General features: G+C 35.6%; 1 protein-coding gene across 1 annotated transcript in view; it reads left to right on the top strand.

The window, feature by feature from the left end:
• The first annotated feature begins 10,688 nt into the window (after window positions 1-10,688).
• Window positions 10,689-18,143, top strand: part of LOC149805455 (uncharacterized) — a 270,060-nt gene continuing 262,605 nt past the window's right edge. Inside the window, exons 1-2 of the mRNA XM_089934230.1 lie at window positions 10,689-10,804; window positions 10,982-11,048. Coding sequence (XP_089790356.1) covers window positions 10,758-10,804; window positions 10,982-11,048 — 114 coding nt within the window. The 5' untranslated portion in view covers window positions 10,689-10,757. The remainder of the gene's footprint in view (window positions 10,805-10,981; window positions 11,049-18,143) is intronic.

Raw genomic sequence — 18,143 nt, forward strand, 5'->3', positions numbered from 1 at the left:
TGTACATGTACATATTTTTTTGCTATGATGCTAAGAAGACCAGGAAATGTTGCAGCTGATAAATACATTGTTACCGCTGCCGGCGATGTCATTGTTATTGTTGATAGCAATACACATGTTCCAGTGATAACAACAGACGCCGAATACACAATTATGTCAAGAACAACTACACATCTGCGATATTTTTTTATACTTTTACTGCATATTTATCAACAATATTTTTCTTTTGGTTTGCCATTCACGTGCCTGATTGTATCTTAAACGCTGAACGTTAATCGGAATGCTCGTTATGTTTTAATTAGGTGGGAATTTAGCGACTGATTCAAGACACAAATAATAAATCAAGCCGACATTTTTTTTCGGGTTCCACTGCACATGTTTCTTCGTCGTTTTGCTCCAGCACCACTAACATATATCCAGGAGGTCCACCTGACGGAGTCAGGAGTGGATAACGCCGTGAAATTGTGGTAGATATCGAAAATGCTGTAACGCAAAGTACTGAGAGCCCGTATTTACCGGTAACCTCATCGCGCTTTTTAATGGAAAATTTAAAAATGTTTGTACATGAATATTATAATCAAATTTAAATGTGGTTTTTGCATCATTAACTGAAACTAACGAGTTCATTGGAAGGATGAATTTCTTCGTTACAGCGTCATTGTCTGATTCTGGTTCACCAAAATCAGTAATTTTATTATTAGACATATTGAGAAAACCAGTCATTGTATCACCGGATTTTTTTTTTTACTGGACCACGAATATTATCTAGTATCGTTGGCATAATGACACCAGGTTTAATTTTTCCATTACTATCAAACACAGCTATGCTATTTTCAGTTACTCCATTGATTTTAACGATAATATCTTTCAATAAAAGATTGCTGGTTTTTAATTTTCCTTGCTTATCTTGAAATACAACCACTTCGTTTGGATCTCCATTTGCAAGATTTAATAATTCAGATATTTTATCACTAATCTGCTTCTCACATTTCATGGATTAATTCCGTCAGTTTTTTGTTTTTGTTTAGAAGAAGATCTTCCGTAAACATCGACAATTATACCTTAAGATTTTTTTAAAACGATTAAAGGCTACTTGTATACTCGGGCACGACTTTATGAGGTGGTATTGTTGATGATGACACAGCGTCGAATACAGCAATTACTTCATATTGGCGGATCTATTATTGTCTGTGTTGGTAATGTTGAATACCAGACTGGAGTTTTTATTGTGTTACTTAATTTATAAATTCTTTTGATGGAACCAACCTATACGACTCAAAATAAACAATTCCACGTGGATCAATTGCGTATGCCACCCAATGAGTCCCTGGACGGGAACTTTTATCGAGATTAATAATGCCTGTTTCAAACTTGTTTGGTTGTTTTTGGTAATTGATCACGCATCAAAACACCTCTGAAGTTTTTTATATTTATTTTTAATCAGCATTATGTAAATCAAAATTTGACAGGGTTCCTGGTAATCTTATACCCCTTCCCTTTTTCAGAAGTCTTTATTCATTTTCCTGTTGCTTTCTTTAATGCCATTCCAGCAGCATGTTCAACAGCACCAAGTGCAGCTGCTTTTGCAACAGCTGGAACCGGTATAGCTGCAAGAAGTGGAAATATACCACCCGTTCTGATTGAATCTTTAAAGGAGTTCACATAAAGATTGAGTTTAACGCCTGTTTTTGATTGTTTGGCGTCATAGAAATGCCTGAGTTGACGTTCTGAACTTTTATAGTGATATTTTTATTCCACAGTTCTTTGCTGATTTTGATTGGATTTTTTTAAAATCTGACCAGGAGTCAGACTGACACTAACTTGATGATGTGACATTATAACATCATGAGCGATTTAACTACATGTTTTCTAGTGATGCATCAATAACTCTCTTTCGTCCACCAACACCTTCATGCAACATTGCTTTATTTGAGATTATAACAGCGATTGCTCTGTAACCACTTGTGGACCAGTTATTCTTGGTGGTGATCGTGCTACGCGAGATTGGAAGTGTATATCGAAGACAGATTGCCTGAGTAAGTCGAAATGTTCCAACGAAAAGTAATAGATTGATACAGCGTTGTAAAATCATGCTGAGGTATATGGAAACCAGAATCAACATTCTGATCACGCCCCGTGAATGTCATCAAACGATGATAAGCACGTGCTACATGATTGTGATCAAAACTCAGTAATACTTCTTCGGATAGTTCCTGATGCCCATTTATCCTTAAAGAAACTTCACTAACTCTAAGAGTGTCAAATACCATTGGATTTCGTGTCTGTGTGTTTTCTGGTGCATTTTCCTGAAATGCAATAAATATATGCCGTTGTGCAGAAACACCCTGCTGTGATGATATATGCCATGTAAATAAACCAACAACTTCACATTGAGCTCAATCTATTGTCATCGTCTACCATGACAATGATAATTTACCACCTTGATTCATAAAGGAGAGTAACCGTTGTTCTTCATCGATTGATGGAGTCATTACTGGCATCTTTGAGAACCGGCGCATCCATGTCAAATGCTGGATCAGATACACGTTTGAACATTTTAATATAATTGTTATCGCCTAACACGAAAACCACTTCCTGCTGTCAGACTAGCAGTTATTCTTGTTTCTTTTTCTTTTTCTGACATGGGTACACCAGCTAACTGTGCTAATTTTTTTATTTGCAACTTGAATTATTATTTTACTGACATTTGCAGCATAACTTCAGTGCTGGGCAATTTTACTGGCTGATGTTCTCTTCGTATTAATCGTGCTAGTCTTTCTTTGATTGCCGAGAATGCTTTACTAGCAACATCACCAACAGCACCAATACCTTTATCATGAACAACGTCAATAGCTTTCATTCCCAGGTGCTTTGCAATCGGTATTGCTTTTGGGGCTATCCTTCTAAACAGACCCTGAAGAATATCTCCCAGTCCATCTCCGTAGGTAACTTTATATGTTGGTAATTGCAAATGTATCACCCTAACTAGGTTCACGTTGAGCATTTTGTACGATCATCTTATTTTCTTGTCACTGATCTAATTGTATACCGTCAGCTACTCTGCTAATCATCAATGATTTTCATCGATGAGAGACCGATTAACAGTAATGGCCTCGAAACCGCCTGTAAATATTCGTTGACAAATATCAGCCGCTTCATTAATAATTTCTGGGGAATTATTACCGGCTCGTCTTCCTCAAATGAAGATTTCTAGTCTGTCCACGTCTGCAAGGACATTATTGGGACATTGAATAATAAGACCACTTCCTCGAGTATCAAGACCACTTCCAGTGGCGCCGGAGGTAAAATTTGCATCCTGCAATCCTTCTTCATCACTTGTTTGGACTGGCTGCCTTGATTGTTTGTATTTTGTTTGTTTGTTTTTTATCGTAATCGTGCAAGATATTCATTTATCCCATCAGTAAATGCAGGATAACTTGGATCATCACTTTGGACCCGATCAATTCCGTAGTATGTACGATTTATCCATTTACACCATGTTTTACGATTTACAGAACGATCACTGTACTCGGGTTTTAGAATTTTTTTCTCTGATTAAAGTCCTTCACGGCAATCACAGGTAATCTTGCCACTTCAATTATTTTATGAAGGAAATATATTGTTTGTTAAATTTATCATTCAGTTCTGTTCAGAATCGTACTTGTTCTTGTTTAAATTCTGTTTCTGGTTCTATTTCTGATATACGATACTTTATATCACCTATTTCAGCACGAGCTTGGTCAATACCTTCAAGCATTTCTTGCACTGGTTGAGCAATAGCTATTTCACCTGGAAGTTCTCTTAGAATTTTTTTTTTTTAGTTCTTTCTGCCATTTTTCCGGATGCTTCAGCGGTTTGCTTTAATGTGGGAAGAAGGCCTTTGGTAGCCTCTATAACTCCTTAAATAGCCGTTGTAACAGGTTTATATAATTGTTCTGTATCTTCTGCAAATTCCACATGAGACTCCTGACGAGCTTGTAGTTGCTGCTTGACAGCATCACGAATAGGAACATATTTCTTAATTGACTCTAGTCGCTGTCGAGTTAATCTAGCTGTGCCAGATTCCATTATTGATATAATAATGATTTAATTGCTCACACATTACAGTAGCAGGGAGGATGCGACCAAAATTGAATGTCCGAAAGGTAAACAAAAACATGCATAACTATTTAGAAAAACACGAACGACAAAGATGAAATAACAACAAAAACAAAAAGCTAACTCGATTAGAGAAACTCTCGGTTTTGGTTAGAGGCTTCGGTTTGACGTTATTACGCTTATATTTTCATTTTTCGTAGGAAGCTTTATATTCCATAAATGGACTTTAAAACAAGTGGTCTGTTCATCCTCAGTGCTGCTGGATTTCTTTAACCCAGTCCCCTCCCAATTGCATATCTGTGCCACAGTTCAGGCTGGAGACACACAACAGTGAGTCTTTTCGTGAAGAATGACGAATTCGCGAACAATATTGATTTGATCCACGTCTACTGTCATTTGGTTTCTCTTAAGTTCCTTCGTTTCACGTTTTAAGGGTATGTGTATCAGCTTTACTCACTCCCATTTGGACTTGGCATCGACCTTAGGGTTTTCACTAAGTCCGTTTATTGCACACTGTTTGGGTCAATATATTCATTAGCGACTGCAGAATATCAGGATAGCTTTCAAAAACATAATGTAAGCTCAGTGATAATTCAGGGCATGCAGAGCAACCTCCTCCATATTTCTCATCTTGGCCTTGTCAGATCTCCCTTCCTTCACTTAGTTCATATTACTATATAATCTTTTTCTGCAGATGGCCCTCCAGTGGAGCCATTTTGTCTATCGATGCGGTCATTGAATTTTAATCTAAACTAAGACAACGCAATTCCAGTGTCGTTCGCACAGCCTATAATGTCTTACGAGAGGGTTTACCACTAGAAAACCTCCAAATGGAGATTACGGTCTGTACAAACCTCAGTTCATACGGCTGGGGGCCCAGCTGTTACCCCGCTTCTTAGCAGTCAACGGCATTTGAGTACCAGATGAGAGGGCTTCTCACATCAAGCTTAGGAAAGTGAATCTTCCCTGATCTCCATACAGAATCCTCCTTAAAAATTATATCGAATATGATCATCTTCTTTCAATCGATGCAGACTAAACTATTTATAGGTCTAAACCATCTTATATTTGCCTAATAGAGTTATACTAAGTATATACATATAATCGACAGTTTAAGAGTTTACGGACTTCTTTCAGAGTTAATTTTTGCAATGTACAAGGTCACCTACTTCATCTTAAGTGCCCCGAGACCCACATAGTCTTAATCCGACCCTGAGTTTCATACAAGATCCTCGTGAAATATCGTTGCAAATATAATCACCTTCTCTCCGTCGGAGCAAACTACAATCCTGCTGAAAGCAATATTGCCGTAAGGGATCCTGGTCAGACATCATTTCGAAAGTGATCGCGCTTTATCAATCGGTGCAGATGGAGTTATGCTGATAAGGAGAACATACGTATGAGGGATGATAATGTTGTTGACAACTAAAACTTAAAACCTCCTACTCCTTGTGTTTTATGCGTGTTTGTATATGTGAAAAGGTATAATAGTGTGTCTATAAACACTTCCTACCCATAGTGTGTGACAATATGTTTGTGTGTAAATGTGTGTAAACACTTCTACCCTATTCGTTGTAGTAAGGATATTTAGATAATAATCATAAAGAGTGTGCTGAATTATGGGTGTGTGTTTAGATAGCAATTTTTAAAAAGTGGTTGCTGGATTGTATGTGGAGTATTTTTGAATAGTAATAAAATGTGGTTGTTGGAATATTTGATGTGGTGTGTTGGATTGTAATAAAAACATTTTAACATTACGATTCCCATTATGCCCCCATGTACCATCTCCATGTTAAATTCCCGTTGTGCCCCAGGTGCCATTTGCATGTATACCTGTAGGTTAATGTTTATTCCCCATGTGACCCCCAAAACTAAGAATCTATCGGGCACAACGAGAAAGTTCATGCTAAATTTAACATAACGAGTTTCCCATTTAGCCCCCATTTGCCATCTCCATGTAAACGTATGGACATTTCGAAAATAGGATTTCCCGTTGTGCCACCCCCATGTAAACCTATGGCATATGGTTAATTCCCCTTATTTCCTCCCAATACCCACATATATCTACTCTCAGTATATAGTCACTAAATTTCAAATATGATTTGCACTTTGATCAAAAGAGACCTCTAATAATTTATGGTTCAAAAAGTAAAAGCACAAAGTCATCGTGATACAATTAGAGGAAACATACAAACAAGCAAACTATAGTTAGAAACTACCTACTGACTTTTTTTCCATAGCATGATTTATATTTTTAATCTAAAACTCAGCGGTCCAAACTGGGGTCACAGAGATTCAACAGTAGTTATATACCGTCAGTTTTATATGCTTGCTTCTATTTCTAGCAGACGAAATTCTTTTGCAACTGATAAAAATATATAATACGCAGATCGCTATCACACAAGAAAAAATGAAAAGAATGAAACAATTAAGGCGTTTCCTAATCTCATTTGCTGGACAAAGTTCACTCCAAATCATGCCAAGAAATACCATTTACGATACCTATATATTGGTATAATTTTGTGATTTATGCGCTATAAACAGCCAAATTTAATGGGATGAACCCTGTTGCATTTTGATTTATTGCAGACGCATTATAATTAAAAACAACAAAATATTTTACACAATTACCATTATAATCATCATCGCAGTCATCATCACAATTGTCACCGTCGTCATTGTTATCATCGCTACACACCAGGTTCACCATAAATGCTCTTTCATAAATTACATTCTTTTTTTATTTCAATTACGTATGAGATAATACTGTACCGCGTGAGATCATTATGTCATTCAAACGCCTATTAGGAAAAAAAGTAAAAACTTATGAAATCCTTCCTATTCACAGCATTAATTCATGCTTAATGTTGCACAGCTTTTTCTACACTTTCAGAAGTACAGCATTCGAGAATTATTGTAAACTTGGAAGCGTTTACGCATACATCTTTTGAATATTTCTTTACTTTTCTCTTTCTTGCATTGTCGTGTTAAACTTGGCGTAAAGATTTTATTGGTGAAGTGTTGATTAAGACAGGGTTCGAGACATTGCTTCTCGTCAGGTTTAAAGATTTAGATGGTATAAGCTACATTGACTGGTACGAATATATTCATAGAACGCAGCCAAAACATTCGAAACGCAGGCCGACAGTTCACACTGAGCAGGTTTGCGTAGTATTATGATAGAAGCAGAGCAGTTGAATGTATATGATCATCCTACATGTGATGCTTAATGCATGGACTGTTCGTACCATTTCCACTTTAGCTGTATATTCGCCCATGCAAATTTTTGAATACTTATTGACAACTTGCTTTGTTTTATTTAGAACACAGATGTTGAGAGAAAAGGGCCAAGATTTTTAGCACTTCATTTATTACTGTTCCAGCAGAAATATATACCAACCTACAGTATCGGTACCATTGAGCAAGATAGACCAAAATGGTGCCAAAAAAAACTACTCTTGTTTCTGTTATTATATTCAGTATTCTGTGGTAATTAACACAACTGTGATGTATAATGAATCACAAACCTGGTATAGATGATATCATGGTGATGAAAATGTAATGCTTTGCTTGAATTTATGACTGTAGAAAACAATAATACTTTAAAATGTTCTAAATTGATGCATTTCCCCAAGGCAGCTGAGTTTCCAAGGATTTGTAACCCTGCCAAACCAATGATATGTCATATACGAGTTCTCTCCCTTGCGCGGTCATCCTCTGGACAACACTTAATATGTCAGGACAAAACAATTTGTGGTACATACTATTGATACGTGTTTACTTGTTTGTTTGGTTTTTCCCGCGCATCATTATCTTTACGTCAAAAAGAAAGTAATTGCTTAAGATATTTATTTTGGAAATCAAGCATGTTTTTGTACATACAAACAACAACAATAATAATAATAATAATAATAATAATAATAATAATAATAAATTGATGATAATGCTACATTATGTATAAAATAGATAGGTTTACGATTGATAATGTGTCACTATTACCTTTCCATGGCGTGCGTGAGTGCCTGGTGTACTGGCAAAATACAAAATAGGTAAAGTATGCATATTGCTTTTATGTGTGTGTGTGTGTGTGTGTGTATGTGTGTCGTAACTATTTGCAGCTAATATTGCAAAGATATAAGTACATTTGTGTGAAAAGAACAGCTCATTATCTCGTAACCCAAAACAAGTTGGAGGGCTATAAACGTCAGCCTGGTTTGAGCTAGTTACATAATGTGGAAACTTAGGAAAATAATATTTTGCAGTCGCAATAATATATAACTATTGCCTAGATTTCACTCAGATTTGACCCTTATCTTGCTTTTATTTAGGATAATAAGTCTGCATTTTCATCATTTTGTATATATTATACAATATTTTCTTGTGTAAATGGGCGTATGCGGGGATTTAGTCCATATTGCGGTAAAGGTCTATCCGCAAGCGGTATAATGTACATACGCCCATTAGTGACATTCCTAATTTTATGTCACGAATATCCGGACTGTTCAGTTTTGATGGCGCAAAGTTATTAGGAATTATAGCATCGTGTTCAAGCTTGAAACTGTCTCGTTATTTTGATTATTTACAATACTGAAAATCTTTGCCAAGCACTGAGCCAATTACTGTTACAAATATCCCTACAACTATCTGTGTGCCCTCATAATATTTACACACAACTCGAGTACTGATAAAATGGACTTAAATAGGTCGATAGAATGTCAGGAAGGGGAGTGGACTTTTGAGCTCTCAGTCCCGAATCTGTTTAGTACATAATATCCCTCTGTATTTAGGGTAACCAACGTGATGACACTGAGTAATAATTTATCAGAAGAAAAAAAATCACACAAAGAATCCATTTGAGTGGACATTTATGTAAACATTTGTTGTAACATAGTAAATATCAGTAAGCAAAAGGAAAGTTCATCGTAGACATTCCTATACACGAGTATAGTACTGTACAAAATAAAGAACATAGGATCCACTTTCAGTTCAGCTGGAAGGTTAAAGGGTACCTGGCCATCGGGCGAAAACAAATAGCAATCTAAAATTTACACGATTAACACTTTTAGTACTCCAAGTGTTGTCGATGATTGACTTGTCTGATCCTTTTGTTATTTGGCGTCGAGTAATTAGTCTCGTTACACATGATGTAAACGTAGGCAAGAGTCTCTCTCTCTCTCTCTCTCTCTCTCTCTCTCTCTCTCTCTCGTATTGCTTAATGATTGTTATGTTACGGAAAATCCTAACGCGGTTATGAGTCGATCAGTGAATCAACTTACCGATCAAACAAACAAGGATGCAAGAAAGAAAGAAGTGAACAAAAATAAGTAGTTCAGGAGAATGTGATTTTATTTGTATATCTTCAGATACACACTGTATTATTTACGATCAGTAAAAAATGTGAAAACAGGATAAAAGTGTAAACAGTCTAGTCTTCGTAGCGAATGGTTAATTACTTAAACATATTTATACTTAATATATGTGACCCACAAAAAGGCAACATAAATATAGTGCATTCAAAAGTGCTTTCAGTTTATCGTCCCCCACCACCCACAAAAGAAGTTATGTTTATCCAAATGTTGACCTAAATATTCGATTGGGATGCCCCAAAAACATAAATGTTTTACTTTCCTATCGGATGAAAAATAGAGATATAGTGTTATTATATACACTGCTGCTACTGAAATCCAGTCCATGTCATGTCAAACTGAACGTGATTTAACAAAGTTTATAACAAACGAAAAGACTCAGCAATGTGTAAAATTTGAAAATAAAGTTGCCAGATAAAGCGTAATACGTATTCTCCGGATGCACTTTAATTTTATTTTTTTAAAAGCGTATAACTATTTGTAATAAAATAAATGGATGATACCGACGCATGCTTAAAGAGATTGTTAGAATTGTCCAGAAAAAAATATGTTTGAAAAAGACCGTGTTACCTTACGTAATTTGTTATCATCCAGAAAGTATAATATATCTTAGCTAAAAAAAATATATGGGGAGAGGAATTATTTTCTATGAATTATTTATGTCAAATTTATTTTGCAAAAAAATAATTTCTGCCAAGTTGAGACAAAAAATATGGTGCAAAGTGAACGCAATGTATGACTGAAAAATGTCAATAAAGCACATATAATTTTCGATTACTGATAAATCTCTCTTGTTTACCAAAAACAAATAAATAATATTTAAAAAAAATATGCTATTATCTATATTTCGTAGTGTTTATATAAAGCAAACACATCTCCACGGGAAAGCTCAATAATGGACATGACCATTTTCCAAGTGCAGCAGAAGTACCACTTCAAAGTTAATACGCGGTCATTCCAACTACTGGCGAATTAAAGAAAAGATGCTTTATAAGACAAGTTTACACCTCTTGATCATATTCACATTTTGTAAAACATATTAATTTTATTACATATTGAACAAAACAAATATAAACTTGGTGACATAATGTACGTGATAATTGATATATGTGAACACCCCTTTTAGAATAGACGGAAACCGAATTTCACCGCAATGGACTCGCCCACATTGGCCCTAACTTGTAGGCTGAAAAGTTTGATAGTGTTATGTTACCGCGAGCAGTGTGTTGGATATACTATACTCCTTCCATTGTGGAATATTTTCTCAAAAATGTATGAAATTGGATAGAGAGGATGTCAAATATTAAAGTTGCCGTCCGTGTACGGCCTTTAAGTAAAAAGTAAGTATAACCGAATATTGAATATTGACAAATTTTACAGTAGGAAACGATAGAGTGGTATGTGAACTTTATCATGAAAAGTACGTGTGTGTAAGGTTGAGGTATATAGGGAGTCCAGATCAGGCTTAACTTTGATGCAAGTATATTTTGAAAGACATGTGTTCTGTGTATTTTCAGAGAAAAAGAATCCAGTCATGTTGTCGTGGATGTGCACGAAGAAACGATCAGCATTGAAAATACAAAAGTAAGTTCGGTTAGCGCCCACCAACTATTCTATCCCCCCCCCCCCCCCCCCGCTTTTAGAAGCGCCCTCCAGGAAAATGACCCATGGTAAAGATAACTATTAGACTGCAGTTCTGTTGGAAAAGAGAGAAACCCATCGTAAATAAACTGCCCGGTATATGTACATGTATGTATGCAGTAGCTGAATTGCCGTTAGGCTGACATCTGCCGAGGGCGGCATAGTTAATGGTGGCTGCAGAGTATGAAAATAAAAGTTTTATTATTATTTTATTAATGTATCTGAAAAATTAAAGAAGGAAAGAAAGAGGTCTTGTTAAGTATTTCCAGTAATTAAAGGTGTTAAGGTCTTCAGAGGTTCTAGTTTTTAGGCTCTGTTTTGGGCTTGGGAGGAGGGAGGAACGGCAGATCTGACAGTACCTACGGGCGGCAAACTTACACATCCATCACCGACTATTTACTGTATATAGCAAGCTTTTATCCAGAAAATTTGGTTTTGATGGTTTTAGCAGCGCTTTTAGCTCATTATTGGCTACATCTTAACAAGGAAATGGGATCTAAGTACAGTTTATAAAGGCATAGTGATGCACTCAACCAGAGTGGTATCGAACCAGCGATGCTTGGTTACATGTTCAACGTTCTTACTGTGATATGCTGCCAGTAACTTGCTGAGGTGTCTGCTTCTAATAATGAGAACAATCGTGGATGTAAGAGGCCTTTATAGAAATTAATTAACGGTTTCAAGTGGCCTTATTGTCAGCAGAATTATTAAATCATAAATGTTTGCAGACCAAAAAGGAGTTGGTTTAAAAGATATCAAGGATTAAATATATAATATCCTTTCCCAGAACCCCCATTGTATTTTCACTACCGATTTGTTGACTGATTCAGTAAATATGAATAAATAAGTGAGCTGACATAAAGGAATTCAACTTATCTGTGTATCTGCAGACATAAATTAAATCACAGACACTAAATAAAAATTTGTAAATTAGTATAATTTTCTTTCCTTCTTGTGTAGCCAGTCATAGTATAATTCCTGACATTCCAGTTGTGCCACGTAGTGTTATGTAACGGAACTATTTAAAATTATTCATTCTTCTTTTTGTGGATGAAATCATTGATTAAAAGTAAACTACTAATTTTGAATACACATTGCAGATCATGGGTTTAGCCTGGTGTTTTAAGGCAATGCAACATGGGTAGGTAACAAGTTTTAGGACCATTGGAGTAAAGTGCAGTACCCAAGAACACTACACTATATTATCCAACCTGAGTTGATTATGGTAGGATGGTAGGATTTGAACCTCCACCATTTTGGTCACACGTCCTGTACACTGTTTTACCCTATCAGCAATGTCAAATTTGTTATGTATGTGTTTGAATCGGGTAAATCACATTTAAAATAATGAACATAATGGAAGAAATTGTGTCAGTGTGGGAAATTCCATTTTGTTACTTGTTCATTTTTTAAATCTTAAGTGGTTGCATTCTGTCCTAAGCATAATTTTACTTCATAGCCTTTAGGGGCCCCAAGTGGCCGAGTGGTCTAAAGCGCTCTTCGTTACAGATCACTGCCATCTCACCTCTGTCTGTGGCGGTTTGAGTCTAAGATTCAGCTAGTGTGGGCATGTGAGAAACCTTGCCAGTAGCTTCTCGTGGGTTGGTGGTTCTTTCCGGGGTTTTCTCGGGTTCTTCCTCCATCATTAATATTGGCCGCCATGTATAGCCTATCATGTGCTGAAAAATGGTGTTAAACCCCACAACAACAACAACAACAACTTCATAGCCTTTATTTAGGATCTTTTAACAAAACAAATTCTAAAATTATAAATAAATTACCACATAATGTTACTTTTTACTTGATAATACTATATTAATTTTAGAGCTTCTCATGTGATCTTGTATGAAATTCACTAACATTTACACCTACGTTTGAGAAAAAGGGTGTAAAAGAATGTTTAGTGTTTGTAAAATCTTTAATTCTTTTTAAGGGAGAGATGTGATACTGAGATAGAAATATTGTTTATTGACCCAATATTTATTCTGCCACTGTGCATTTCTGATGTTTGTGTGTGTGTGTGTTATAGAATTTAACAGCATTTCAGCACAGTCCTGTCTGGAGTGTTCTAATTAAAGCAAAGTTAAAAAAATGTATAGGTAAAGATAGTAAAAACTTTTGGAAGATAAATTCATCCAGTAGACCTAAACATGTGTTCCTACAGGATAAATAAATAAGGGAAAGATATTGAAATTCTTTATAAGGTGTTAAGAGAAAGAAAACATTAAATGATACTTGAGGTGTTCTTGCTAATTGCTACTCTTTGTGACTAAAATACTGAAATAATGTTATGTGGTAATCATTTAATCAGTTTATCTGTACTGTTATGTGACTGTTATTTCATTGGTTTCTCACTGTTATATGACATTTATTAAATTAGTTTATCAGGTAATGTTATGTGCGTGTTATTTGGTCAGTTTATCAGATACTGTTATGTGACACTTATTAAGGGTGCCTCGAGTGGTCAAAAGCGCTCACCGTTACAGATCACTGCCATCTCATCTGTCTGCATGGGTTCGAGTCTTGGGTTCAACCTATGTGGGTATGTGAGAAAGCTTGCCAGTAGCTTCTTGTGGGTCGGTGGTTCTTTCCTGGGTTTTCCCAGGTTCTTCCTCCACTATTAATACTGGCCACCATGTATAGCCTATCTTGTGCTGAAAAATGGTGTTAAACCCCACAACAACAACAACACTTATTAAATCAGTTTATCAGTTACTGTTATGTGACAATCATTAAATCGGTTTATCAGGTACTATTATGTGGCTGCATTGTTTTGGTTATTTACTGCAGACACCAAAGGAATAGTCAAAATAGGCTTTAATGTTTATGAATCACAAAATGTCTGATTTTTATAGACGTTATGATCCCTTTGGTTATTCCTTAATGTCTGCAGGCACTATGAAGGATGCAGGCAATACGGTTTGCTGCACATCCATGCAACTACTAAAGATTTTTTATTTAAGTTGTAACATTCTCTCTCATCAAGTTTATCATTAAAAATTGTGTTTTTGTATGTTTCTGGTTTACCATTTTGTTGTGTTGTTACCCTTTTTAGATTTGTAAGGCATGTGTCATGATATAAATTTATAACAAAGAAGGTTTACGTTATGTCAGGTGTGTTTGATAGATTTTCTTTTTAACATTATCAGTTTTATTTCAGGTATATTTGAAATTTTGCAATTTGTATAATACTGCTTGTCCTTTTGGTCTAACCAAGGTTAACATTGATCTTAAACTGCTTATACGTTTGGTCTGACCAAGGTTAACAGAGATCTTATAGTGCTTATCCTGTTGTTCTGACCAAGGTTAACATTGATCTTATAGTGCTTATCCTGTTGTTCTGACCAAGGTTAACATTGATCTTATACTGCTTGTTCTTTTGGTCTGACCAAGGTTAACATTGATCTTATACTGCTTGTGCTTTTGGTCTAACCAAGGTTAACATTGATCTTATAATGCTTGTGCTTTTGGTCTGACCAAGGTTAACATTGATCTTATACTGCTTGTGCTTTTGGTCTGACCAATGTTAACATTGATCTTACACTGCTTGTGCTTTTGGTCTGACCAATGTTAACATTGATCTTACAATGCTTGTGCTTTTGGTCTGACCAATGTTAACATTGATCTTATACTGCTTGTTCTTTTGGTTTGACCAAGGTTATCATTGGTCTTCTACTGCTTGTGCTTTTGGTCTGACCAATGTTAACATTGATCTTACACCAAGTGCAGCTTTCGCGTCTGTTATTTACTCTTTCCTATACCAATCCACTAATGTGGTATAATAGGTATTGTACACAAGTATGCACATACTTGTCTATTCATGCACATACTTGTAAATATTCAGCTACTCATGCACAAGATTACTATTCAGTGATATCAAGAAAATACTTGCACAGTACATTTGTCAGGTATTTTGTGTAATAATTGATCTATCCTATTCCAATTACTTACTCTTATTTTCTGAATGCTGCTTTCAGAGTGAAGCGTTAGTTCTAAAATGGTGAATTATCTTGAATTCTTTATTGCAAGCAAATATTGCTGGTTAGACAGGATAAGAAAAATTGAAACTTCATAAAAGAAGAAAATTTATATATCTTTTCACATTCTCTCTGCACACTGAATGCCTTGCCAACCTTGATACATGCCAGATCTTATAAAACATTATTTTTGCTTATACAACTGGAAAAATGTATCATTATGTTGACTTGCTCTGTCAGTTTGGTATAAGAATAACGAAATAGTAGGCAAAAGCCCTATATTCATCCTGTTTTTAATGGAAGAGTCCATATAGTGACTTAAAATATTGTGTAAATTGTAATGTTTTATTTACAGTACTTGGCAAAATATGTGTAATGAAAACAGCACATACAAGCTTTGCAACATCATCAGTGTCCCTGAGTAAAACAAGGCACTTAAATGAAGTGGTATTGTGCAGGTCATGTATATAGTGTGCAGGTCATGTATATAGGACACACATGCACAATTCGTGCATGCCAGCCTGAATGAGAGTTTATAGTCTGCAAGTGGAATGCATTCATGTTGAGTGTATGACTTAACATCTATAAGGAATTTTTGTATTTTTTATTTTGAACTCAAATGTTATGATGATTTGCTAGGAGTGAAAGTCTTGCACTTTTTGAGGGAAATGGTCTAAAGAGGTAACCATATTTAACCTGTTTTATATTTTTATCTTACATTTTATTTTGTATGCTTTTTGCAGTTTTAACATTTTTAACCTTTTGTCATTTATCTTGCTGTACATGTTTGTTTTTTTAGAAGGGTTTATCTTCTTAAGGTTTTTTGCAGTTTATCATTATATTTTTAGAACTTACCTTTGGATTGTCACCATATAGGTAAAGACTGGTGCAAGACTGAAATAAAGCAAAGCAGATAAGACTGTGAACCAGTCCCTGACAAATGCTGCTGAAATAGCATATTTCATTTTTTTATATTTTTATTAATAACTATAGGCATTTACTTTGAAAACCGGCTAGAATAGCTTTGTTATTTTAAGCACAGGAGAGCAGTTTTGCACCATATAAATGTGCCATTCTTCTGTTAACAAAATGTTTTACTCATGCGTGGCTACAACTTTTATAAGTTATTTCAACTTAACTGATTGTTTTTTTTATTAGAATACGAAATGTACACTACATACACTAAATTCAAATTCGGAATCAAATTCAAAATTGTTGACTTGTTTTATTTGATCAGTTGCAGAGGTGGCCAACACATTATTGGTTTTAGTTTGTCCATAATTATAACTGGACTTGAATTAAGTACGGGCTAGCATTTCAGAAAGTACACCGCGTCCATGGCTGGCTTGCCGAGTGCCTTTATCTCATTTACCATGCTCGGACAATGTACACGTGGCAGTATGTGGAATGATTTCCACCTGCCACATGACCAGGTGTCCTAATGTGGCAGCATCGCTGCCGACCAATCGTAGCGGACGTCACATACTGCTTGGGTTGACACCTGGGGCTCTTCAATGCATCTGAACCTTCTAGCAACATGAGCTTTGTGGTACTATTCCCTCTCAGGTAACAGCCATTCAGTCAGATTGTTAGGGACTTATTAGTCCTACAATCTGAAGGCTAAATTAAATAGTACCCTATGGGTACATTAAAGCCTGGGGGATGTGGCTCTAATTCCTTCCCCCAGGAGCAATTAAAAAGATGCCGGTGGCATCACTAACCAGTGCCACATGTCCCTAGTTGGACGAACACCACTTTAATTGAATTAGATTAGATTAGATGTTAACAAAACAGTGGACAGTGGCTCATGACACTGCAAGAGAATTTAAGCATACATTTCTGTCAGATGACAGATGTAGATTTTATAATTCTCGTGCAGTTACGTAGGTATCAGATCCTATTTGCATGAAATTAAATGGGAATATTTTCACCATTCCTTGAGAATGAAAACATGTGATACGTGGATAAAGTATTTGTTTAGTAAAAGTTGTACGTGTTCATGGGAATTCTGTTTTCCATTTTATTTTACATATTCACACAAAAAAATGTGTATTTATACACATTAACAAGGATCCTGGGTAGACCTGATTTTACTGCAGCTTTAAAATTGTATTATTGTTCATTCTTAACTTGAAGCCTGAAATGTATCTGCCTACATAATTAAACAATGATTTAGATCAAGAAACAGGCAGTATCCTGTTCAGTAATGACAATTTATTGCAGAAATTTCTGGTCTGGTATTTTAGTTTTTCCTATACTGCGTAACTCACCAATAATTGTTGCCAAAGCCAGCAGAATGGGTACACTGGACTCTCAGATAAATTCTATCAAAGCGTTGGCAGTTCTCCAAATGTTTAGTTATTTATGATTACCTATTGTTTATGATACCTTTTTGATTTCTGAAGTCATTAAGTACCTAACAGGTCCCTGTTTGTAACAATAGTTGGTCTATTTTTGGAAGTCATGTACACTGTACATTTTTCCAAAAAGCTTATAGTTGTCTGAGAATTTACTTTCTGTTGTTTTCAACTTTTTTACATGTTAACCAAAAACAGCCAAAACCAAAAGTAGTAAATGAATTGAATCGTAATATTATGTTAAGATTACAAATTACATTGCTGATAGTTCATAGTCCCGTTAAAAACCTTGAGGTTATATACTTGCTTGCATGTCGAAGTCCAACTGCAAACTGCACAGACCCAGATATGCCATTGCACAATGCACAAACAGATCTGGATCTATGCGGGTTGTTAGGAGTACAATCAGTACAACAAAACAACAAAGACGCTACTCTGCCATTGCATAATGCACCAGCATATCTTGGTCTGTGCAGGTTGTCAGGAGTTATCACTACAGCACATAAAGCCCGAAAAAGTGTTTCTTTTAGGCCAATCATCAGTTTTTTTTTGTTGCCAACCCTACCAACCCCACCCTCGTTAAAAAAAACCTGAAATTAATTTGTGCATCTAATTGAGCTGGGTTTGCTCAGTACTTTGAAGAGCATTATATATATACTAATTGTTATCATATAAAAATAATGTTTAAAAGGCTACCTACCCTT

This window comes from Sinohyriopsis cumingii, chromosome 2 (genome assembly GCF_028554795.1).
Source record: "Sinohyriopsis cumingii isolate HCF-2022 chromosome 2, ASM2855479v2, whole genome shotgun sequence".
NCBI classification, from domain to species: domain Eukaryota; kingdom Metazoa; phylum Mollusca; class Bivalvia; order Unionida; family Unionidae; genus Sinohyriopsis; species Sinohyriopsis cumingii.